Here is a 26,918-nt window from a genome sequence, read left to right on the forward strand (position 1 = left end):
GTAAAAGCCAACCAGAGCTACTGCCTATGGATGACAATGGAATGACAAGTCTGGGGGCATTACTTATCTGGATTCAGAAGTAGATTACACTTAAGAACCGATTTCATATATGCATACAATCTAGGATGGCTGGTCAGGTCTACTACTGGGGTGGAAGAGAACATCTAGAAGATCCAGATTAGAAATTCAACTACTGGGAGAGGGGAGAAGATTTTAGAAGTTGCCAAGATAATGCAGGGATGGTCTGTAATAGAAACTTCCACTTGTGTTGATTGTAGGGGTTCTATAGCTAGGATCCTTAATTCAGGACTTCCCTCCCTAGTTGGGACCTATAGGTGTGATGCTTCCCTCAGATCAGATGGTATCACTATGGGAATCATCTGAGAGATCAGCGTCCTGTAAATATACTCGGAACCTCAGTACTCTATGACACCATCTCATAGTGCTGTTTGCTCCAAAATCCTTGCACAACCCAACTAATTTTGCTATTATGTATAACAAGAAATAACATGCAATACATTCTAAACATCTATTTTCTTTCTTTGGTGACCTGCAACATGAAGATAGTCAGATGAACACTATTGAGTCAAGGTGTTTTACATAGTCATTACTAATCTGACGTCTTCAGGTCTTCTCGGCTTAGGGAATATCAAATCTATTTTATGACAGAAAAGCACAATGGATTCAACTTTTAGGACTTACTCCAATCTTTAAAGAGTAACAATTAACAAATAAAAGTATTTAAAGCCAATATTCTTCATCTACTTTATATAGTCAAATGCATGAAAAGAGTGTTATAAAAAAAAAAAGATTTAGGGGAGCCTGGGTGGCTCAGTCGTAAAGTCTCTGCCTTGGGCTCAGGTCACGATCCCAGGGTTCTGGGATCGAACCCCACATCAGGCTCTCTGCTCAGTGGGGAACCTGCTTCTCCCTCTCCCCTACTTGTGTTCCCTCTCTTGCTGTGTCTCTCTGTCAAGTAAATAAATAAAATATTTAAAAAAAAAGATTTGAGAATTCTATAGCATGTCTTTATGATAATATTACCTTATTTTCTGGTTCATCTGGCATACTTTTTTAAAAGTTATTTTGTTTTTCTTTCATAAAAATGGAAAAACATTGGTTTTACATTCTGTGTGTACCTTATATAAAAATCTAATAAAAGTTAAGATTTTTGTATTTATAGAATGGCAGGAACAGCATATAGATAACACGTGATAGTAACTTGGCATTTATAAAATATTAGTTTTCCATAAACATCAACTCAGGAGGGTTTAATTTTTTTATTATAATAATTTGAAAGCCATCTGCTCTTTAAAGTTTTACTTAAATATATAGTGGAACTGGTGTTTTATATGCTAATCCTTTCTGAAGAGTGTTTTTAGATTTTTCAGATACTGCCTCAATTCTGTATAGAATGTATATTTTTAAAAAGGCACCATTTAAATTGAGAGCTGTGTGTGGACTAGCAGAAGTTCAGGAAATATTAAATAAGAATAAATTTGCCAAAGCAATCCACTGAAGGGTGATTTAAATCTGAATTTTGACACTGCTGGTACCAGATTAAAAATGGTTAGGCAGTGGGATGCCTGGGTGGCTCAATCAGTTAAGCATTTGCCTTTGGCTCAGAATTGGGCTCTCTGTTCCTCAAGGAGCCTGCTTCTCCCTCTCCTTCTGCTGCCACTCTCTCTCACTCACAGTGTCTCTCTCAAATAAATAAAAACTTGAAAAAAATGGTTATGCAGTGATTAGAAGGGGACAAAGATCTGCAAATTAGTGGTTAAAAGAATGTGTACATGTATCCCTCAAGCACATACACACTGCACTAGGTTTGGCCTTTGGCAACAATTTGCTCCCTAAACAAATAACCAGGCATCACCTTTGCTCTTTTTTTTTTTTTTAAGATATATTTATTTATTCATTTATTTAAGAGAGAGCAAGAGCATGAGCAGGGTGAGGGACAGAGGGAGAGGCAGGCTCTCTGATGAGCAGGGAGCCTGATACAGGGCTCAGTCTGGGGCACTCTGGGATCATGACCTGAGCCAAAGGCAGGTGCTTAACCAGTTGAGCCACCCAAGAGCTCCTTTGCTCTTTTAAAATATTACTCATTATTTTCTTCAGTGTAAAATTATTAGTAATGTTAATGTGTATTGGCACGGGGTGACATTTGTCCTGGACATCCCCTATTCCTCTGGAAAGGGTTGATTCTTTTAGAGATTAACTGTAACCATTCAGTTGATTTGAATGGTTTCAATGATTTTCAATTTGAATATATTTACTTGGAACGAATGAATATATGAGGTTCAATATGAGGAGATCTTTTTCCTTCTTAGTATACTTTTTGGAATGATTGCTGGACTGTAGTTATATCTAGGGCTACTTTTCTGCTTAATAATCCATTGCTCAGAGCATAGGCTCTTGATGTCACTCTGTTTTGTCTCAAATCACAATGGTGGCTACAAATCATATGGCTAGAGAATGGTATGGTTTTTTCCTAATCCTCTGTTTTCTTAGCTATAAAATGGTGATTTTTAAATTGCTTTGGTCATAAAGTTTCTGTATGAACTGAATGTGACAAGAAATACACGGTATTTAGCAGGGTAAAATAATGTGGAATTTTAAAATTTTTAAAGAAATATTAGTGCTAATACTTTCATCTTCCACATCATTGTATTAGTACACTTGAGCTTGGGGATGTCATTGCAACATTCTTGGACTGTTTGCTCATTTAAAATGAGCAGGATGGGTTGGGGGTGCCTAGGCGAGTGAGTACTTAATGAGTGGTTAAGTCTTCTTCTTTCTTAATGTGGGAAAAAGGGAGAAGGAAAGGTTCTGGATGCCTAGATTCCTTTCCAGGTTTGCTAGAATTATGATTATGGAGCATTTTGAATATAGGGCTTATTCTGGAAATCATTAAATTTACTTTCCTTAGCTCCATATTTTGTCAGTTGTGGGAAAATTGGGATTTGGGGTAATCTTTGAGTGAGATTTCCTTTTGGTAACTTTATTTATATACTTATATATTTATTTATTTATATTGTGGTGGGCGGAGGAAGAGGATGAGAGAATTCCAAGCAGACTCCCCACTGAGCAGGGAGCCCATCGTGGCGGGGCTTGATCCCCGGACGCTGAGATCATGACCCAAGTTGAGATCAAGTTGGATGCTCAATCGACTGAGCGCCCCTCTTGATAACTATTTAAATTGTGATCTTGTAATTTCCTAATTTGGGCGATGGAGGTGTTTATCATTCTTATGCAGCATTATGTTGAAGTACATATTTGTGCATATACAAAAATAAACTTCTTCATATAAAATATATATTATTGGGGTGCCTGGATGGTCAGTGGGTTAAAACCTCTGCCTTTGGCTCAGGTCATAATCCCAGGGTCCTGGGATCGTGTCCTGCATTGGGCTTTCTGCTCAGTGGGGAGCCTTCTTCCCTTCCTCTCTCTGCCTGCTGCTCTGCCTACTTGTGATCTCTGTCTGTCAAATTAATAAAAATCTTAAAATATATATATGTATATATAATTATAGTATTGAACCTATCATTCTGCAACTTGCTATTTTTGCTCAACTTTCAAATTTTGACATTTATCCATGTTTGTACATGTGGCTTAAGTTTTTTCATTTTAGTTACTGTTTATCATTCAGTTATAATAAATAACATATGTTTGGTAGGCAGGTAAGCATTTTAATGTTGCATTATTAATAACAGTATTAAAACAACCATTCAAGTATATTTTATTATATGTGAGATAATCATATTTTATCTCTGTATGATTGTGCCTATGGTTTATATACATATATCTGATATAGGAATTGCAAATGTTTAGTGCTTTCTATAAATTCTCAATTTTAAGTATTCAAGTTTAGTTTTGTGTACATGATAAATCTATGTAGTTAAAGTTACCAGTATAACTAGAATGCTATTAAATTCAAAATGACTTTATGAGATACTTAAAGTTTACATAAATATGTTGCAAATTCATTTATGTATGTATGCATAGAGATGATGTGTATCAGTTTACCTCAACAAGTTATAACTAGTGGCCATATATAATTTTTTTGCCTGACTAATTTCCAGTCTGATTTCCTGACTGATTTTGCCTTACTGATTACCAAAATACCAAAACTACTTTGCAGACTGCTATTGAAAAATATCATTCAAATGAATGGTTAGAATATGAGGTTAAAGATGAATGAGTTTTCATATCAATCATTATTGTGAGAATTCCAAAGAGAAACATGATTTTCAAATGTATCTCCTTGTACACAGGATTATTTTTAAATACACATTGCACATTAGATATGGGATTTGAGTGGTAACACATAAGGTTTAATTTACTATACTTCTTGTCTACCCCACTGATTATGTAGAGTTTAAAATGCAATGGCTAGAAGACAAGGAAGTGTTACTAGAAGAATGTGGACATGGACTCCAGAACTGCTAATGATGACTGTGATCCTCTGGGGTCAGCAAGGGAATGGACAAGTCCAAGGTAGGTGCACGCATGTTTTAATATTTGAGAGCTGGATATGAGTTTCACTTTACTTTGAAGTTATGTGGATCTTTATTTTTATTTTTTTTAATGTGAATCTTTAGTTTGATGTTTTAAGCTATTTGTTTCAGTCCTTCTCCAAGGTTTTTTTGTTAAAGTGGATTATACTTCCAAGTTAGTTAAGTTGAGCTAGAATTAGGTGTGAGTTGGTGTATCACATTTGAAGTCACTGCTCCAAAATTGGCTTCACTCTGTTGTAGTAGGTGCTAGAGATACAGATATGTTTGTATGTGTGTGTGTAATTTTACAAGAACATATTACTTTAAGGTTTTATATTTTTGAAGAGAAGCTTTTGGATCCCTGTTTTGTTCCTTGAGTGGTTTTTAACTTTTTAAATTTCAAGAATATATTCTCTAAAGGGTGTGATATTCTTTAGAAATTAAGTGAAAAATTTGACATTTCTCATCACTCTGCCAAGTGTGTTTTGGAGGAAATTAATGGTAGACCCGAGTTGCAAGATTGTGGTGTCTTGAAGTCTCATTTGCAGAGTAGGAAAGGACGATAGATTTTGTAATAAGGGTTTTCAGTGTACTGATTTGATCAGTAGCTGTGTGGAGTGGTTTATGCCAAAGCTAGTATCAATGAAATGTGTTTTGTGAAAACTGTTGTAGTATTTTTGGAGGTGTGTTGCCTTTTCGGATACAAATTGCTATTTAATGTTTTATGTGAAAAAAATGCTGAGCCCCATGGCCTTTTTTTTTTTTTTTTTCATGGAGGAAAATCCATTTTGATATTGTTTCTGCTTTTTCAAGACTTGAAAACTATGAACAGGAAGGCTGTATGGGCAGGTACATTACTCTAGATGAAATTGAGAGTGTATAGAGGTGTTATGTTATGTAATTGTGATAGAGTTGTTGAGCTTTTGCTAGTCTTTTGGTTTCCAAAATATACAATAAATATTGTGTATATTAAAGTAAGTTTAGTAACTCTTTCGAAAAGATAGTTCAAGATGAGCATTGTTTGCTCACTGTACATAATTTTATTTAATGAATTTTTGAAGTGAAATAGGATGGTGTTTTTCAAAAACAAAAATGCATGTATCTTTGTGTGATAATAGGTATATATATGCACATAACAGATTATAATGATGAAATAGGCTTTGATTTTAAAGTTTTTCTTTCCTGCCATTAAGAATTTATATTAGCACTTAGTTGTATTCTCATTTCATTTTTCTTTTTTGATAAAAATAATGGAAGGAAATTATATTTAATACACATAGTATTTTTTTTTTTTTTTACCAAAGATCTAAAACAAGAATCTGTAGGCAGCAGCTACATCACATTTCTGTTGGCTAAAGGAGTTGTTTATTCCTCTGGCAATGGGTCAGATCACTAAAATGCAGCAGGACAACTGTTTTTCTGCAATAGTGATCCAACAGTACATTTAGTATTACACAAGATTGCCAGAACCCTTTCTGAGGCCATCATTTCCAGGGATTATGGCTTTTCTTAATGGATAATAGTTTATTGGATATTTAAAATGTTAGAGGAGAAATAAATATCATCTCTTTTATTTGTCCAAGCTCTTTATTCTTTCTTCAATATTGATTGCTTGGATATTCTCTTCTTTGATAGTGACCAACATTTGTAAAGAACATTCTGTGAAATCAATTCCATGCTTAGCTATAGTGAAGCCTGTGATGGTAAATGCAACTTAAGTAATTTAGTTTCTTTTTAAAAGAATAAATTAAAATAGACAGTGATTAAAGGGAAAAAACAGTTTAATAGATGGCATAATGGAATGATTTTAATTTTATGATTAAGGGAATTTTTGCTTCCTTTAGGTAGCTAGATTGAATGAAGCAGGTTTCATAGGCATGCTAAGCAAATCTAATAATTTCAAATACAACCTAAACAGCATATTATCATCTAAATCAGTAAGCCTCATTAAATATTAATTTTTTCACCTTTGGACATTCAGTTAAGCAGAACTTAAAGATAAAAATTTTCAAATGAAAACTTTATATTACTGCCTCTCTTTTTAAATAAAAATTTCATGGTACATTACTATTTGTAAGAAAATAACACATTGATATATATATAAATGGAGTTTTCTCTATATTATTTATAGCTTTGTCTTAAACTTTGATTATTGGGATTTCCAAAGTCCAGAGTTGTGATTATGTATCAGTTAAGTATGACTCTTACAGCAAATATGCATGTAAAATATAGTAAAATTGTTTTTACCTAAAGTTAAATTCCTTAGGGATGATAACAAAGCTAAGTTGTATTTTTTAATATAAGCTCTCCGTATTTATCAGTAGATTATATGCTGATTATTTGTAAGTCATTGGGAAATCTGGATATTCTTTCCCATAAAAATCATGTTAGAAAAAATAATCAAGTTGTGGAAACAAGAGGCAAGAATCTACATATTCTAGAATGTACATAAAGCATTACACTCAGTATTAATTCAGCTGTGTGCAACCACCACTTACCGCAAACATGTTACAGGAATTGCATCTTGATTTCTAAGTAAGAATGTTGGATGATGATCTCTCAAGGGCATCATGGTCAAATAAGAAGAAAGGAATGGACAGTGGATGGACAGGTAGATGCCCCTTGTCAATATTTTATATCACTCAAGAAAAGCATCTGCTTGGGTAGTCTGTTTCACTGACTTCTTACTTAAGGAACAAGAGATATATATACTTAGAGCATTCCCTGACTTGGACACTGCCCATTTCTATGCTGCTTAGGTGGTTTGCACATTAGAAACTACCAAGTAAATGACAATAAAGCCAGTCTTTTTTTTTTTTTTAATAAAGCCAATCCTTAAGATAAAATAGAAGATATGTGATTTTTTAAAAACAAAATGTTTATTATGAAAATTAAATAAGTTACAAAGTTGTTCAGATTTATTTTGTCTTTAAAAGAACTGTTACAGATGTTAATAGAAGAATTGGGTGTGGGGTATGTGGCAGCTTTCTCTATTATCTTTATGAGTTTTCTGTAAATCTAAAACTATTTTAAAATAAAATATTTATTTATATAAAAAGAAAAGAACTGTCACAGATAGTTGTAAATACACACATTTCCAAATACGATACATTGACTTTAGGGATAGTCTAGAGAAAACTGAACTGACATCTAATATGTCTAGTTGTAATTTGTAACACAACAGTTGTAGCCATGGGAATGCTGATTGGCAAGAGGGACTGTAGGAAGGCATCCGAGAGACCAAATGATTTACAGGATTCTGGGAGGTGCCTGCAGTAGTTATGATGTTTAGAACTGAAAAATTACTTGCAAACTCAGCAACCCCATTTCTTTCTTTCTACAACAGTATATTCAGGTAATAATATGAGATGTTTATTAAGGTAAAGGTGTAATTTAAATAAAAAAATTAAGAAAAAAATCAGTCACTGAGATGCATGTGAATGACTATAAAGGCAGAATGAGGCAGTTTGCGATCAAGGTGAACGCTTGTTAAAAGTAAAGATGCTATTTTGACTTTAAAAAACAAATCACTCAGAAATATTGTTTGGCAGTTCTTAAAACTATATTCCTATCTTAATGGTTTTCATAAAAGAGTGCTATTCTTTCTGGTACTTAGTAAGGATAATAACAAGAAGAATGGAATGTGTATGTCAGCCTATTTCCAGAAATAAGTTTGTCATAGTTTCTGACTTAGTGCTATTTTCCTGATTTTTGTGACTAATAAAGGTTGTAAAAATAGTAATATTTTTCACATGTTATCATGAATACACAAAGAATTTTAATCAGTTTGGGTCCCATGATTATTCACATGCTGAAATTCCCAACCCTGATGCTAGATATAAGAAATATGAAATTTGAAAGAAACCAGTTGAGATCATGTAGCAAACTTAAATTTTGAGGACAAATCAAGTTATGTTTGTTTTCATGACCAGAATTAGGGTTAGGTATTAAGCATTCAAATAATAAAATTTGATAATATTCAGCAGTTACAATTTCTAAGTTTTATGATTTACCTTATAAAATAATGTTTTAGTGAAGGGACAAAATTTTGAAAAGTTAATCATTTGATTGTCCTATTTTGCAAGTTGTTAAACTGTATTACCTTGGAATCATATTAATTATACTAAGCCAGTCACCTGTATTTTGTGTTTGTCACATATCTTTTTTTTTTTTTTCCTTCTAGAGACATAGGGGAAAAAAAAAAAACTTTTAAAGGGTGGGTGGGTAGATGACTGGATAGAAGGATGAATGAAGAATTCTCTTATCTTTTTCCTTCCCTTTCTCCTTTGAAATCTTTTCTCAGCGTAGCCCAAAGTTTTATTTTTGTCCCTGTCATTTTTTGTTTTATTCAGGAATCTTGAGTGATTATGTAATTCTGTCAGTAAGTGAAGATAGTATACAACTTTGAGTGAAGGTTTATAGCTACAGCTTTTCAATAAGAATTTCTCAGATCATATGACCTATGAATTTTAATATCTTAGAATCATTTACTAGTGAGAAATAATAGTCTCAAAGGACCTTAATTCCACCCAGAGTTTATGTTTTTCCAGGTTACTTGGGTAAATTGTTTTCATCTTATAACTGAATATTGTCTTAAGAGAGGTGAGCTCAAACGTTTGGCAGTCAATACTGAATGATGATTATTTGTGTATCCCAGGAGACCTGACCTTAAAATATCATTAAGCTAAGTAGTGGTGAAATTGAACTCTACTATCTAACAGAAGTCTTAATGTTTCTGGCATTCCTTATTAAATGTAAAGAATTTTCCTTTGTGTTAGTCAATGATGTATATGTGTGTAAGTTGGTCTGTAGCAAAATTATTTATGTTCAGTTTTAGTGTTTGATTTAACCTTCTTAATATATAAATGCAAATATCCAATACTTAAAAATCCCATAAATATCCACCCCAACAGCATTTAAGTTCTAACAATAATTCCTAAGAGCTTTTTAAACTAACAGAAGCAGCAAAAAGCTAGCCATTCTTGGACATTATATGCAATATGCCATTTCCATAGCTTAAAAAATTCGCATTTTATGGTAAACAGGGAACATAGTGGTTTAAGAATATGGTAAATTCACTTTAAAGAGATTAACATTTATTAAGATCTTATCCTCAGAATTTGGATTTTTGAGAATACACACATTTCAAATTCTTTCCAGACATCTGAAGGTTATATTCTTAAAAGAAGTCAGTGCATGTTCTTTTATGCAATCTGCATGGAAGTCCATAACATAAGGGAGGTGATGTCATAAATATCTAATTGTAAAGACTTGCTCTGGAATGCTCCGCAGAAAGGGATTTCTCTTTACAACTTAGACATTAGATGGTTTAAAATGAAATCACTGTATTCTGTTTCAGTGATTTAAGCTGTCTTCTTGATCATTAAAGTCATTGCCATACAAAAAAAAGGCTAGTTGTAGAATATTCTGTTTTTATGCAGTACTTTCTACTGAAATTATATAGTATCGTCTACCCTTTGAGTGGCATTTGTTCACAATATTTTAAAGTATTCTTACCATGCAACATAATAAAATGTGTGTTTTATTTCCCATTTATTTTATTTAATTTGTTTTTTAAGGAAAAACTCTTTTTAATGAAAGTTCTCCTATCCTCTAAAAATTTAATTTATTTAGGAAAAAATATCTTAAACACTCTTCCTAGTGATCTTTGCATCTTTTTTTTTTATTGAGCTTTAATGTTCAGTTTTTACGTATTTGGAGACTATTTGGAGACTTGGTTCATTTTTTAATTTTTTAAATTATTTATTTATTTATTATTTATATATATATTTTTAAATATTTCATTTATTTATTTGACAGACAGAGATCACAAGTAGGCAGAGAGGCAGGCAGAGAGAGAGGTGGAAGCAGGCTCCCCGCTGGCAGAGAGCCCGACACGGGGCTTGATCCCAGGACCCTGGGATCACGACCCGAGCCGAAGGCAGAGGCTTTAACCCACTGAGCCACCCAGGTGCCCCTGGAGACTTGATTTAGAATTAAAATTTCATTTGGAGATTTTTGTCGTGTTTGGAATTTGTTATGGAATTTGACTTCAAGAAGATCTAAGTTTATTAGACATTATCTTCTATGGGATATGTTCACCTCATCTCTCTCTCCAGGCATATATATGTATATATTTAATATAAATATTAAAATTAGAATAAAGAAGCCGTAATAGCTTGAGACTGTGTGTCCTGGTCTTTGACAGAAATTACTGCTTACTCTTAATTCTTTTTGTTTCTTTCTACTCCTTCAACCTGTAATGCCGTACATACATCAGCATAGAGACACACTTGAGAATCACTTCTCTGTCACTTAATTATGTTTCCTTTAAAAAGCTCATGAATTACACATGATTTTCTAAGTTGCCAACTTAGATTTCAAGAGACTTCAAAAAAAATTAATCTGGCACCTTTCCATTATGAAGACTGTACACAGTGTTCACAAGCTCGGTCTTGTCTTTAAGGGACACGTGCCTCGTCCAACAACTTTCTTCCCTAAATCATCAAGATATTGTCTAAAGGATTTTTTTCAAAAGTTAGGAAGCACTGAGGTTTCTATTTGGTCATGTCACATGGTGATCGATTTATCAATGATAGCTTTATCAAAGCATAATTGTGTATGACATAATAGTTGGGATGCAATGTGTATTGTGCTTTTGTTCTTATGATGATTTTTTTTTTAGCTTATATTTCCTGTAGTAACTTCTGATGCTCCTTTGTTAGCTCTTCCTTTCTCTTTTTTCTTCAGCTGGCTATCTTCCTTTTGTTCCTTAACTCAGATGTCCTGTGCTATGTCTCTGTCCAGATTCCACATTGATATTTTGATGTTGTTTTCTAAGGTCCCCATACACAACCCTACCAGTATTTCTCAGTATGCGCTGTAATTGTTCATTTGTGTCTTTTCCTTATTTCTGAGCTCCTTGATGGCCCAAACTATATATATATCCATCTATTCAACAAAAGTTTATAAAGTTTTTACCTTGAGGCAGGAACTATTCTGGATGCTAAAGTAAAGAAAATTGACAGTCTTGCCATCATAGAGCTTGCATTCTAATGGGGGGAGACCGAAAACAGACAATGAGTACAAATATATGCAACGTATATTTCACCAACGTTGATGGTGAAAAATAATGCTGTAATGTGGAACAGAGGATTCTGAGATGACAGTTTTTAATTGGACAGTCTGGAATGACCTCGCAGAGAAGATGGCAATTGGAGGCCCAAGGTAGTTAGGGCCTAAGCCACGCAGAGACTTGGGGCAAGAACGTTCCTTGTTAGGGTACAGTCAGTGTGTAAATCTTGAGCACGATTATGCCTAGTGTTTTGTAGGAATAGCCGAGAAACTAGGGTGGCTGGAGCAAAGTCCATGTGGGGTGGGAGGGCGTGGTAGAAGAGCTGAGAGTTGATAGAACAGAAAGGAAGGGATGGAGACCTTGTAGAATCTTGCTTGACATATTAAAGACTTTGGCTTCTGTTTAGAGTGAAGTGGGAAACTACTGAAGGATTTTGAGATTTCTTTTTGGTAATTCAATCTGAGTTTTCAGATTGTACAATGGTCACTACTTAGGACTCAATAATTTTGCTTTATTACTCTTGCAGTTAACTACAAATGAGTGTATTAAAGTAATGTTAAGTTCTAATTTAAATGGATTAAAACAAGCTTTTATCTCTTTCTCTTTTCCATTACTCAGTATCCTGTTTTTAATTAATGTAAAAGCTTGCTAGAATATTGAGCTAATGAAAATTTAGCATAATGTATAACTTATTCCTCATTAGATTCAGGTACTTAATTGAAGTTGCTAATTAGAGAAGGCATTTGTTCTGTTGGAAAATGTTGATAAAACTGTTTTTGAATTATTATCACATAAATAGATACCATATTAAATTGTTCTAGAACCTATATGTAGACAGTGATAATAAGTAATAGCTATAAGTAGATGTCTTTCATTTCTATGGTCAAGAATGCTTGAAAGTAGAAAAACTTACTGGCTTCAAATCTGGAAATAAGGAATGACTAAAAGTGCTTTTGTTTGTTTCTTGGTCGAATTGGCTTCCTGGTAAGGATGTATCTTTTTATACTAAACAACATATACTAAACAACACTCTATTCCAACTTACATATTTTTTTCCAAAATAGTGTGGGGTTTTTTTTTTTTTTTTTTTTGAGGCAATTAAGCTCTCACAATATAATGGAGAAGTTTTCAGGACGCAGAATGATACAAACTTTAAAGATGAGTAGAAAGTCAGAAGAGAGATAAGAAGGGAGAAAAATATAGAGAGGGAGAAGAGAAATAGTGTGACAAAAATTAGTCAAAAGGATTCACATATGCATAGTAGTCAACAAGGTAATCAGAATAGAGTACCTACTATATGCCAAACACTGGGGATATAGCAATGAAGGCAGAGACCCAAATAGTTATAATGTAGTAGAAAGAAACAGAGGAGGAAAGCACCCAAATACATAAAGAAATCAATACTATGAAGGGCTATGACGTATACTACTATGAAGAAGATTAAATGTGATCCTATAGTTGAGTATAACTGGCATGTGGAGAGGCAGCGATCCAGCTATGGGGAAGTCAGAGAATTTTCTTTGAGGAGTTGATGTTTCGGTTGTGATTGGAATGAAAAGATAAAGGTCCTTCGAAGATCCCAGGTGTCCCAGTCAGAAAGAATAGCAAATAGAAAGGTTCTGAAATAGAAATCAGCTTGATATTTTTGGGGATTGCCGGCCAGTTTGGCTGGAATGAAGGAAAGGTATAATAGGAAAGACACGAGATCAGGGACTATAAAGGACCACATTAGTTAGGATTTTGCAGTCAATATTTAGATAGAAAACAAATCAATTGGAAGGTTGAAGATAGAGATGTGGTATGAGTAGATTTACTCTTACACAGTTCCTTCCACTTCCAGTGTGAGGGGTGTGCTACTGGTGAGGGATACAGTGGTGGGGGAAGAGGAATTATGCAGTTGACTATTTCAGCTGTTCAGATGAAGAATGATGGTGGTTGGGATTGTGATGATAGCAATAACGTTGCTAAAGTTATAGCACTAAAGTTGTAAAATTGGTTGAAATTAGGAGTTGTTTGGAAGATAGACCAGATAGGATTTACTGATCAAGGATCACATCAAGTGTTTAGATTTAGAGACATGGTTATGGTCATTTATTTAGATGGGGAAGGTGTGATGACAAGGGATAGATTAGAAGTGCCAGCGGTGTAGTTAGATACACGTGTATTATTGATTTTACTTTCTCCCCTACATTAAATTGAGATGCCTGTGAGAATTCAAGTGGATATATCAAGTAGGCAACAAGAAGATGACTCGGTAGAGATCTGAGTATGAAAATCGTAGGGCTGTAGATCATGTTTAAAGTCATGTATCTGGGTCAGACATTGATAAACTACATCCCATGCACCAGATCTGTTCTGCTACCTGATTTTATGTGAGCTATAAATATTTTTTTTTTACATTTTTAAGTGTAAAGTATAAAATATACAAAAGACTGTCTTGTGACAAGGACAGTTGCCCAAGTTTTCCTCTTGGTCCACAAAGCCTGCATTGCTTATTCTCTGGTTCTTTACAAAACATTTCACTAGTCCTTGGTCTAGATGGAACTGTGGGGAGAGAGTACTGATATGTGAGAGAGCATAATTATGGAAATTAAAATTGTGCCGACTGCAGTGCACAGAGTGAAAAATTCAAGTCCCGGTATAATAGATGGTAAGACTTTAATACAATGATTTCATTATCAGCATGATCAGTGAAAACTTCCGCGGCAAAAAGAAAATATCATCATCAGACCATTCATTCAATCACTATAGGACGTGTTCTGTGTTTGAAGAACTGCGAGAAGTCCAATATAGTCTGATCAAAGAAAGCAAGTGGGAGGATGACATTAGCTCTGTCTGGAGATTTAGGTCAGGGCCAAATACTTCAGTCTGTTTAAAGTGATCTTTAGAGAAAGAGGAAGTCATTAAAGCATTCTGAAGCAAATCACAGATACGGAAAAAGATCACTCTGGCTTTACGAGCAGCCAGAATGAAAGAAAGCCAATATGGAGGAGGAATTAACATTGTCATTGGTATTAGTGAAGTGAAGACCCCAGGTGACCTTGGCAAAGGGAAATTTGTACAAAATCCATAGTGGAATGGACTTAAACAGTGAATGGGATCAAGACCCAGGTGTATGTTCAGTGAAATTTATTAATCCTCTCACTGTGTAATATACGTAGGTGATCAAAATAAGGAACTTCCATGGTTTTTGTTTTGTGTTTTCCAATTCATATTTGTGAATTGAACTCCTAAAGATTTGGGTTTAATAAGTACAGACTAAGGACAGAAGTTTCCTTTTTTTTTTTTTTTTAACTCCCCTAGTGAATAGAACACTAATCATGACTCTAAGGATACTGAATACTGTTCTGACACTTTGTTTTTACACCTTCATTATTTATGCCCATCCGGGAGGTTTTGCCATAGCTCCATGCAAATCCATAATTCAGTGCATCTAAAATGTGTCCTTCCTTCTGCAGTTTCCATGATTCTTCACATGGAGGATAGATTTCCCTGCTTGGAGCTTCCCTGTAGCACCCCACGTTGTCTGATAACTACCATACTGATCTCTCACCCTCATTGGTGTGTGACCTCTCCATGAGGCCTGAAACTTCGTACTGTTCTTCTGAGATGTACAACATTTACACTCAAGTAATTAAACAGGTTCTATTTTGAAAATGACATGTCTTCCAGTTTGAATTTCCCTTTTTTCACTCCACTGCTTAGCTACTAAGTTATTTTATGAAAATAAATAATTTTAGCTGTGTACAATCACTTTTGAATCTAACTCTTATCAGTGAAGATTAACAGGTCAACATCTATAAGGATATTTCCTTCCATATAGTATTTATAGCCTTTATTGTTGTTTTTAAAATGACTAATGTTTAGTTTGGAATAATTCACCATGAGGGTTGGGATGAGGGATAATTTACACAATGATAATCTTTTTTTTTTTTTTTTAAGATTTTATTTATTTATTTGACAGAGAGAGACACTGAGAGAGGGAACACAAACAGGGGAAGTGGGAGAGGGAGAAGCAGGAGCCCCATGTTGGGGTCGATCTCAGGATGCTGGGATCATGACCTGAGCAGAAGGCAGATACTTAATGACTGAGCCACCCAGGCGCCACACAATGATAATCTCTTTCAATTTTTATATTTAAAATACCACTTATCACAAAAAAAGCCAAGTATTATATTTTTGCTTTTACTTGACTTACCGAATTGATTTCAAGTCATATTTTTCAGTATGAGCATGTTCACTTACTTTTGCTGAAATAATATTACTATCTTGGGATCCTTTTTTTCCTTAATGCCTGTGTGCCACTCTCCATTTCTGTCCACTTCTTGCTTCTCTTTATTTGGTCCATTTGTACTTTGGAGATTCTTCTGTTTGGGGTTTTGTTGGTTTATAATAATTATATTTTCTTGGAAATAAGTACTTTTCTTGGAAATAAGTAGATGTTCTCTTCCATTTTGTTTGTGAATTTGTCTTAGATGTATTTGGTATGTACCTTTTACCCATAACTCCTGAGAGGTCCCTCTGAGGATAATGATTTGACATGTTACTTGATGTAACGCTTCAAAGACTCGACGCCTGCTGACTTTCGCTTTGACATAGATTGAAATGCTCACTCAACAGTGACTGATGGAAAGTTTTCCTTTTCCACCCTTAATTATTACTTCACCTTAAAAGCAAACAAATGGAAACAAACAAATGGAAATGAAGATTTAGTTTTTGGTATCCTTGGTAGAAGTGGTCCCTTTCTTAACGAAACAGGTTTTGTCATCTAACCCTGTGTGTCAGTCTTGAACGCACAGGTTGTGATGTGAGCACATGTTTACAGGACCAGAAGATGATGCTGTGACAAACCACTGGAAAAAATGAATTCTGTTTTCTCTTCACATCCCAGAGCTAACTCTTCTGAAAGCTCTTCCAGTTCATTATAAATTATAGTTGTTGTTATTGTTATAGTTGTTATTAAAGTTGAAGTTTCATTCATGATCTGAACTTTCTGTGCAGTGTATTCTTTTTTTTTTTTTAAGATTTTATTTATTTATTTGATAGAGAGAGATCACAAGTAGATGGAGAGGCAGGCAGAGAGAGAGAGAGATGGAAGCAGGCTCCCTGCTGAGCAGAGAGCCCGATGCGGGACTCGATCCCAGGACCCTGAGATCATGACCTGAGCTGAAGGCAGCGGCTTACCCCACTGAGCCACCCAGGCGCCCTGTGCAGTGTATTCTCATGTTTAATCATTTTTGCATGCTAAAGCACCTGTAAGCAGGTGCAAACAAATTGTAAACAAATGGCTTGTCCTTGAGAAAGAGTTTCAGAGTGAGGGTATATTAGGTGCCAGCTGGGACTATGCCAGTGGCTTTATCCATATAGATGAAGGGGCGTGTGTGTGTGTGTGTGTCTGTCTGTGTGTGTATCTGTGTGTATCATCCAACGTCTTCAAAAAGATTATTAACAACATTGTGGGGCACCTGTGTGGCTTGCTGGTTAAGTGTCTGCCTTAGGTTCAGGTCATGGTCCTGGGATGGAGTCCTACTACAAGGCTCCCAGCTCAGCAGGGAGTCGCTCACTCTCCTTCTGCCTCTCCCCCTGCTTGTGCGTGCTCTCTCTCTCTCTCTCTCTCCCTCTCTCTCTCTCATTCTCTCACATGCTGGCATGTGTGCACTCTCTCTCTGTCAAATAAAATAAAATCTTAACAAAAAAGATTATTAACGAAATTGATACAAAATTTTAAATTGTAGTGTCCCTGAATTCAGAGCTACCCCCTAGATTTAAATTTCTATCCTTAAATTAGTAGTTCTCTTTGTAAAACTAGACATTCATATTTGCACAAAGAAAGGAAGAAATAAATGATAGATTCAAGAAACAATTAGAGGTCAGCTTCCTCTTGCAGCAGTCCAGTGCCCTTCCCCCACATACCCACATCTCAACATTCAAACATTTTATTTTAGAACACACAGTGTCCTAAACATATAGGATGTTAGTGGTACATCCTATTGGGAGGCACACAATAGTTAAGAAGAATATGTATATTTTCATTCTGAAATATTTGGAAAGGAGTAGTCCTTTTTTAGTAAGATATGCAAGGCTTTTGATAGGATTCACAAACTTTTTCTGTGAAAGATTAGACAGTAAATATTTTAGGCTTTGCTGGCCATATTTAGTCTCTCTTCTGGCCATATTTACTCTCTCTTGACTTGCTCTTCCTCCGTAGAACCCTTTAACATTGTGAAAATCATTCTTAACTGTCAGGCATCAAAATAAGCCATGGACCAAATTTAGTTTGTGGGTGCATAGTTGGTGGACCCTGCTATATCATCAGATTTCTGCTTTTTTCTAAAATGTGTAATATATTAGAAATCAATAGTGCCTCTAACAGTTGAAACTAGCTTTACGTTTGAGCCCTGGAACGCAGTGGAATGCCATGAAAGCAAATACTCTGCTTTTTAAAACAAGTTGTATGCTATTTATTTCTGATACATGGAAACTACTTGTTTAAACAGCTTTAAGTTTTCAGTGCAACCACTCACATATAGTAGAAAGAAATAATTTCACTTTCCAATTGAATTTTTATGCAGGGAAGAGTTCCAAATCCTATTTTTTTTTTCCAGTGAATAATTGCTGATACCTCTTTGAGCACATTTTGTGGCTTTTTTTTTTTTTCAGTAACTGTAAGGGTCCAGTCCAAATGCATTTTGCTTTTTCAAGCAAAGTAAAATAAAAACCTTAGCTAATATTTACATTAAACTGAAGTGTAAGATAATATGAAAAAGAAAAAAAAAGAAGCACAATAAATTGACCTTTTGGTAACTTCAGAGGACAGCAGATCAAACAAAGACTGGACTTTAATGTCTTACATTTTCAGATCTGACACAGCAAATACACAGTGCCCTAAATATAGGTCTTAATCCTAAATTGTAATGCCTCACAAATACTGTCATAACACAGGGCTTGGTGACGAGAGAGGTTGATGGTTCTTTCAACTTGTTTCTCTTTGTATGAAACTGTGTTTAAATCCATTATAAAACTAGCTATTTTGTTCTAAAGAGCGGAGTCTGACTTTGGAAGTGAAAGTATTTTTACTGCAATCATTAAAATAAATTACTCTGTGCTGTGAAGTATGTAAACCTGGTGATTCACAGACCTATACCCCTGGGGATAGAAATATATGTTTATAAAAAATAAAAATTTAAAAAAAATTACTCTGGGTACTTGATTTTTCTGTTTTACAGCAGAAAGAGTGAAATAATACTGTTAAATAAAAAAGAATCTAGTAAACCAATATAAGCACAACCGTCAGTCACCTTCCCAACTTGTGTCCATTTTTTCAATGAGGTGAAAACCATTCTCTGCCCTTCTCGATTTAATAGACGTAAGCAGTTTCAGGTTTACAGGAATAAACTGAGTGAAAAGTATGAAGTATCTGACTACTCCTCTCCCCACCCTAATTTCTCTTATATTTAACATTTTTATTAGTGTGGTATGTTTGTTAAAATTGATGAGCCAATATTTAGGGATGCCTCGGTCAGTAAAGCATCTGGCTCTTCATCTCACCTCAGGTCTTGATCTCAAGGTCATGAGGGCAGGTCCCATGTGGGGCTCCACACTGGGAATGGAACCTACTTAAAAAAAATTGATGAGCCAGTATTTATACATTATTAGTAACTAAAGTCCATAGTTTGTATTAGGTATCACTCTTCAAGTTTGAATTCTTTGGGCTGGACTAATCTCTGATGACATGTTCACCATTATAGTATTATACAGAATAATTTTTACTGTCTTAAAAATTCTGTGTTCATCTATTCATGCCTCCCTTCCTGGTGCCCAACCCTTGCCAACCACTGATCTCACTGCCTCCATAGTTTTGTGTTTTCCAAGATGTCATATAGTTGAAATCATATGTGTATAGTTTTTCTGGATTGGCTTCTTTCAGTTAGTAATATGCATTTAAGTTTCCTTCATGTCTTTTTATGGATTGATAGCTCATTTCTTTTTAGTACTGAATAATATTTCCTTGTCAGGATATACTATAGTTTATCTGTTTGCCTAGGAAGGACATCTTGGTTGCTTCCAGGTTTTGGCCATTATGAATAAAACTGCTATACACATTTGTAGGCAGATTTTTGTGTAGATATGTTTTCAGCTCATTTGACTAAATACCAAGGAGTGTGATTGCTGGATCATATGGTAAGAGCATGTTTAGTTTTCTAAGAAGTGGCCAAACTGTCTTCCAAAGTGGCTGTGCCATTTTGCCTTCCTACTGACAATGAATGAGAATTCCCGTTGCTCTACAACTTTGTCAGCATTTGGCATTGTCAGTGTTGTGGATTTTGGTCACTCTAGCAGGTATCTCACTGTTTTTGAGTTTCTTAATGACATGATGGTCTCTCCTTTATACAAAGTATCTCATTGTGGTTTTAATTTGCATTTCCTGAAGTATGATGTTGAGCACGTATTCAATTTATTAACTTGCCATCTGCGTATCTGCTGTCCAGGCCTTGCCTAATTTTTTTTTAACTAGGTGATTTGTTGCATATTTAAAGTTTGTTGTATAGTTTACATGTCAGTCCTTTTTTATTTGAAAATTATTTAAAAAATTATTTGAGTGTAGTTGACATATATGTTGCCTTAATTTCAGGTATACAGCATAGAATTTAGTATCTCTGTTTGTTATTCTCTGCTCACCACAAGTGTAGCTACTGTCTTTATTACAACATCATTGACTATATTCTTTACACTGTATCTTTTGTTCCTAGGACTTACTCATTCTGTACCTAGAAGCCTGTATTTCCCACTCCCCCTCATACATTTTGCCCATCCCCCTTTTCTTCCTCTTCCCTAGGGCAACCATCAGTTTGGTCTCTGTATTTATAGATGTGTTTCTGCTTTTTGTTTTTTCTTTCATTTTGTTTTTAGATTCCACATATGAGTGAAATTATATGGTATTTGTCTTTTTCAGTCTGTTTTATTTCACTTAGTGTAATATCCTCTAGGTTCATTCATATTGTTGTAAGTGGAAAGATCTCATTCTTCTCTATGGCTGCATAATATTGTGTGTGTGTGCATGTGTGTACCGCATTGTTTTAGTCATTCCTCTGTTGATGGACACTCAGGTTGCTTCCATATCTTGGCTATTTAAATAATGCTGCAATAAGCATAGGCTTGCATATATCTTTTGAAATTAGTGTTTTTTCTTTTTACAAATACTTCGTAATGGAGATATTGAATCATATGGAATCTCTCTTTTCAATTTTTTGGTTACTGTTTATATTGTTTTCCACAGTGACTGTACTAATTTACATTTCTATGAACAATGAATGAGGGTTCTTTTTTTCTCCACATCCTCATCAACACTTGTTATTTCTTGTCTTTTTTTTATTTTAGCTATTCTAGCAGGTATAAGGTGATAGTTCGTTGTTGTTTGATTTCCATTACCCTGATAATTATTTGAGCATCTTTTTATGTGTTTGCTGGCCATCTGTATGTTTTCTTTGGAAAAATTCTATTCAGGTCCTCTGCCAATTTTTTAATCAGATTGGTTATGGAGATTTTTATTTTTTTTTATTATTATTTTTTGTTTTGGCATTGAGTTGTAGGATACCGTTCTTTTTTCTGTGTGTGTGTGTGTGTGTGTGTGCGTGCGCGTATGTGTATGGTGTATGTGTATGTGTGTGTGTGTTTTGAGAGAGAGAGACAGAGAGCATAAGGAGGGGTGGGGGTAGAGGAAGAGAGAGAAAGAATCTTAAGCAGGCTCCATGCATACATGATATGGGGCTCCATCTCAGGACCCTGAGATCATGACTTGAGCCGAAATCAAGAGCTGGATGCTTAATTAACTGATCCACCCTGGTGCCCCCTTCATCTATGTTTTGAAAGACTTTCTCTTAGGGGCACCAGGGTGGCTCAGTCATTAAATGTCTGCCTTCAACTCAGGTCATGATCCCAAGGTCCTGGAATTGAGCCCCATGTCAGGCTGCCTGCTCAGTGGGGACGCCGCTTCTCTCCCTCCAGCTACCCCCTGCTTGTGTTCCCTCTCTTGCTCTTTGTCAAATAAATAAATAAAATCTTAAAAAAAAAAGACTTTCTCTTAGTATGTGTCTTTCATTTTCTTTCTTTTTTTTAAAGTCTGAGAAATGATAAGTTTAAGTTTTAGTGACATACATCCTGAAAAAGTTTAAGTCCTACAACATGATTTGATTTACAAGTATTGTGAAATGATTATCGCAATAGGTTTATCTATTTTCATTTTCTAAAGTGTCTCTTGTAGGGCAGAATCTTTATTTTAATGAAGTCTAATTTATCAGTTTTTTTCTTTGAAAAAATTCTAAGCCTAGAAATGTAGAAAGCTTTCTACCATTTAAGATAACTTAATATTCAGACAAACACAATGTAGGCCTTCTTGAAACAGTCATAGCTCTCACACCAAAAGTAAAATATGAAATGAAAACAAAGACAAAGATTCTGATCCTAATACTGACTTTTTGTTTTCCAGTTCAAGAACAGTGTAAGTTTTTCAGTTCAAGAGCAGTGTAAACAATACATATAAACATCATTTTTGCCTTATGACGGTAACCAAATCACCTTGATTCTGATCTACATTATTGTTGTTAAACCAGCTGTAATTAGCCATAAATGAGAAACATTTTGTTGTATTTTTTATTTGACCAGGTCTATCTTTTAGCTTTTACAGTTTTCCCCTTGCAATTTCTCTAGTATGGCCACTGTTACCATTTACATGGACTAGTTAGTGTCAAGCACTTTATTTTTTCAGTTTTTAGAGTAGTGGGGGAGGGGCAGAGGAAGAGGAAGAGAATCCTTAGCAGGCTCCACACCCAGCACAGAGAGAGCCCAACAAAGGGCTGCATCAGGTACCTGAGATCATGACCTGGGCCGAAATCAAGCGTTGGACACCCAACCACCTGAGCCACCCAGGCACCCCAATGTTAAGTGTTTTATAAATACAGTTATTTTCTCCCCACACTTCGACATCCTTCTCTATTCATGCAGTCGACACAGAGGAAGCACATCAAGGGGAAGTCATGTGCCATATGATTTGCTGGGGCTAAAGAGAAGGTACTAATTTTATTAACTATGTCTGAGCTTCTTTCTTCGGTCTTTGTTCTACTGAATATATATACGTTTTCTCTTCTTCAGGACTCCCTAGCCCTTTGACATTCAAAAATGCTTGATAGGATCAGGAAGCTGGGTATTTGTCATATCCCTGTGGGGGGCCGGGACAAGGGTAGGATGGGGAGGAACTGAGTGCCTATATCTTTGTCATGCAGGACAGAGAGCAGAAACTAAAAAAGACTGGGCTGCCAACATGTCTCCTCTTTGCCCCCAAATCACCCAACCCTTCAGCTCCTACCACTTAAAGGATGACAGCAGATCCATGATTCGCCTTTATCTAAAATATATCAAGGACAAGAGAAAACCTGTGCTATCATTCCTATTTTCTCCTCAAACTTGCTTCAGCAGAGAAGTTCCCAAACTATTCCTAATGTATGTACTCTATTCCCAGCCCATACAGTTTTCTAAGAAAAAAAGATAAAATTTAGGAAAAGGTGTGTACCGTATCTCAGCTTTAAATTTCATCATTTGCTTTGGACAGTGAAGCTCCAAGAAAGAATTTTTAAAAAGGAATTTCATAATTTTTACTCAGTATTTTCCAAATATTTATGAGGAAAATCACAGAGTTAATGTTCCAGGAAAAAAATTAGCAGAATCCCTTGTGTTTAACACAATAATGTAGCTATATGCAAAATTTAAATATAATAATACAAGGGAATTAAAAAGAGTCTCAGTGATAGATCCATTTTGCTTTGTTGTTGCTCAGGAGAGGCAGTTAGAAAGTTAGAAAAGTAAGAAAGCATAGAACAAGTTTCCAATCAGAAGAATGCTACCGGGTATTGCCCGCAGAAGGAAATACTGGAGAAATACAACAAATTCACCCTTTTGCCCTCTCCCTATTTAGTTTTTTTGCTGGTATGAATGGAAACAGATTCACCTCATGGTTTTGTCATTATGAATATATAACTTAGCAGGAGCGATAGAGACACTCGATATGTACAACAAAAGATTAGATGTAGGTTTAACATCATTATTTTGTTTATTTGCATGAATACCAGTGAGGAATTTCCACTTATGCTCTCGTTTTCAAGATGAGTATTTAATTGAATTCCAGGATTCGTTTTACGATAGGACTATGAGTAGAATATAAATTTCTTTGCAAGAAAGATAGTTTGTACACGTGAGTCTGAGGGCAGTTTAATGTTGATGTAACCCCATTGCAGTCTTCCATTTCCTACTTTGTAAAAAAGGGAATAGTTTGATAGTGACTGTGTAGGTTATAAAAGATAATGCTTGTAAAGGTACTCTGTTCACTTAAAGTGTGCTCCATAAACTTCATTACTGTTGACATTTTGGGTTTACAAGGCTACCATTTGCTGGCAATTCGAATCTGACTCTGAGTTAGGGCCCTTGGTGTAGGAGGCAATGTTTAAAGGGGTTTAGAGCACAGGCCTGCGATTGGACAATCCTAGCTTCCCATCCTCTGTCTCTTACCTCACTGTGCCCATTCTTAGCCGTTTGAAACCTCTTTTATCATCCTTAAGATGAACTATGGTCTCACATACTTATCTTAGGGAAGCTTAATATATAAAAGGGGCCTGCAACAGTGCTAAGTACAATGGTGTCCCAGTCCAGTGCTATTGCTCTGGCTTAGGGTTTTCCCACAATGGAATCTGTCACTGTATCCTACATACTCAGTGTTTACCGTGGTTCCTAGCACATAGCAGGTACTTATCAATATTAGTATTTCAGCTGCTCAGGGGTTGATTATGTCATATTCACTGCCCTTTAAGTAAGAACGTATCCTAAGACACCTTGTTTGGCTAAGCAAAACTTGGCAGTTGTTAAAAATAGAAGTTTGATCTTTGAATGTTGCCCTGTATCACAGAGCAATGGGAGTCTTGTCTCTTGGAACTAAATCATAAGCAGTTGGGAAACTATATTCTTTGGTGTCCATCCTATCAAGCTTTATACTGCTGGAATCTGACACATCATTTGTGGGATTTTCTACAATGTCTTTCCCCTCAATAAAATTCACAAGACCTACTCTCTCAATTGTTAGGCTTTCATGTTGCAAGTAGAAACATTCTGTCCTAATGTTCTAACAGCGTTGGAAAGCCATTTGAAATGACTTGGTTTTGTTTCCTGCAAGTAATTTTTATGTCAGTCATAATTATTGTGAGCATTACATTTTGATTTGGGGATGTTCAAATCCCAAAGCATTCTCCTTGATATATCATAAAAACCACATGGAATCATTGAGGTAAGTCTGGAAATATGCATCATTAGAGACTGTCTTAGTGTGGAATACATTGTTAGTATTTCTGGGATTTTATTCCTCATATGTTCTCTAGTAGAATGTAATATGACAGTGAGGTGCCTGGGTGGCTCAGTTGATTAAGCACCCCTCTCTTGATTTCAGCTCATGTCATGATCTCAGGGTCATGAGATCGAGCCCTCCATTGGGCTCTCCCTTGCGTTGGGCATGGAGCCTGCTTAAGATTCTCTCCCTCACCTTCTGCCCCTCCCCCACCTAGTGTGCACACACGTTCTCGCTCTCTCTTAAAAAAAAAATAAAATGTAATGTGACAAAAATATCAACTTTACGTGGGTAAGGATTCTTGTTGTATTTGCTTAATAAACAATGACCACAGATAGCAGGCATTCAATTAATATTCATTGTTTGAATGCAGGTTTAGTCACAGATTTTCTATTTGCCACCAACGACTGTCACTATGATTGGCCTGCTTTTTAGAGAAAAACAAACTGGACAATATCCATTGAATTTTTTGAGAAAGTAGGTGTTTTTCTTTCCTTTCTTCTTTACAGTTATAATTCCGGGAGGTTGGTAGATACCATGGCCTTAATATTTTAGGTCACAGGAATGGAAGATATTATACAGTTTGCAGTTTACTTAATAATAATATGAAGTTTGAGCTTTCATTTCACCATTAAATAATGTATTTATATAGAGTTGATTATCTCAACTAGTATTGAGCAACTACATATAAATGTAATAAATATCTCATAACCTAACTTGAAAGAAAAAAAGTTTTTTTTTTACTAAAGTATTCTTAAATGGACCATATTCAAGTTAGAATTACAGGTAATAATCAATTTACATATATTAGACATATAAATAATGTATATGTTGCATTTTCATTTTGTTTCTATGATTGAAATTCCTACCCTGATAACCTTATCAGTTTATAAGATGCATTTTCAGAAGAAAAGAAAAAGTTAAAACATAATTAGTTTACCATGGTTTTTTTTTCCCTAATTTAAATTTAATAATTTAAAAAAATATGCAAAGGCAATTTTGTTTGAAAGTTTATGCCAAGCTCCCTACATAATTTCTTGCATATACTCCTAAGTAGAAAGTTGTTTTTGTTTTTTTGTTTTTTTTACTTTACTGTCCATGTTAAAATCAATGGCATTGAGTGTTTTTTTATTTTACAATTTTAAGCTACTTAATGCTTAAAAAGAAAGCCTTCTGGCTTTTAAGGCATTAACCAATTTGATCATTATCTATAATCTAATTAAAGTCTTCCTCAATAGTGTTATTATTTCTGTCAATATTACTGTCAGTTTGACAGGACATGGACTGTTCTTGTCTTATCATTTATATGCAGTTTCTTATTTTTCAGATAGCATTAGATAGCATTAGAGGAGAGATGTGTGGCATCATATGCAAAATAAAAGCATCCGAAAATGTGTATATACTAGTATAATAGATGATGCTGATTATTTTATTGATATGTTTCTGAAAGTAGAGTAGATTTGGAAAAGCATTGGTAAAAGGAATTTTTTTTCATTTTATTTTATTTCTTTTCAGTGTTCCAAAATTTGTTGTTTATGCACCACACCCAGTGCTCCATGCCATACGTGTCCTCCATAATACCCACCACCAGGCTAACCCAAGCCCCCATCCCCGTCCCCTCCAAAATCCTCAGTTTGTTTCTCAGAGTCCACAGTCTCTCATGGTTTGTCTCCCCCTCTGTTATCCCCCAACTCACTTCTCCTCTCCATCTCACAGTGTCCATCTTTTGAGAGCAACCTGTGATAAATGATTACATTTTATCTTTGTCTTCCTCTCTATCCTTTCCATCCTCGAGGGGTGGCTAAGCTTTCACACTGAGTTTATTATTCTATCTTCCTTTTCTCATCCACTCTCTAGATCTCTTTGTTTGGTCTATGTATTGCACAAAGAAAATCTCAGCTTAACTTTATAATTTCTTATTACATTTACATAACATTTGTGCACCTTCAAAATTATACTCACT

The 26,918-nt window shown here is 35.1% G+C and overlaps 1 protein-coding gene across 1 annotated transcript in view; it reads left to right on the forward strand.

The window, feature by feature from the left end:
- ROBO2 (roundabout guidance receptor 2) overlaps window positions 1-26,918 on the forward strand; it is a 1,684,719-nt gene that overhangs the window by 20,057 nt on the left and 1,637,744 nt on the right. Inside the window, exon 2 of the mRNA XM_044251123.1 lies at window positions 4,376-4,497. Within this exon, the coding sequence (XP_044107058.1) occupies window positions 4,389-4,497 (109 nt within the window). The 5' untranslated portion in view covers window positions 4,376-4,388. The remainder of the gene's footprint in view (window positions 1-4,375; window positions 4,498-26,918) is intronic.

Source organism: Neovison vison, chromosome 6, assembly GCF_020171115.1.
Source record: "Neovison vison isolate M4711 chromosome 6, ASM_NN_V1, whole genome shotgun sequence".
In the NCBI taxonomy this organism is placed as follows: domain Eukaryota; kingdom Metazoa; phylum Chordata; class Mammalia; order Carnivora; family Mustelidae; genus Neogale; species Neogale vison.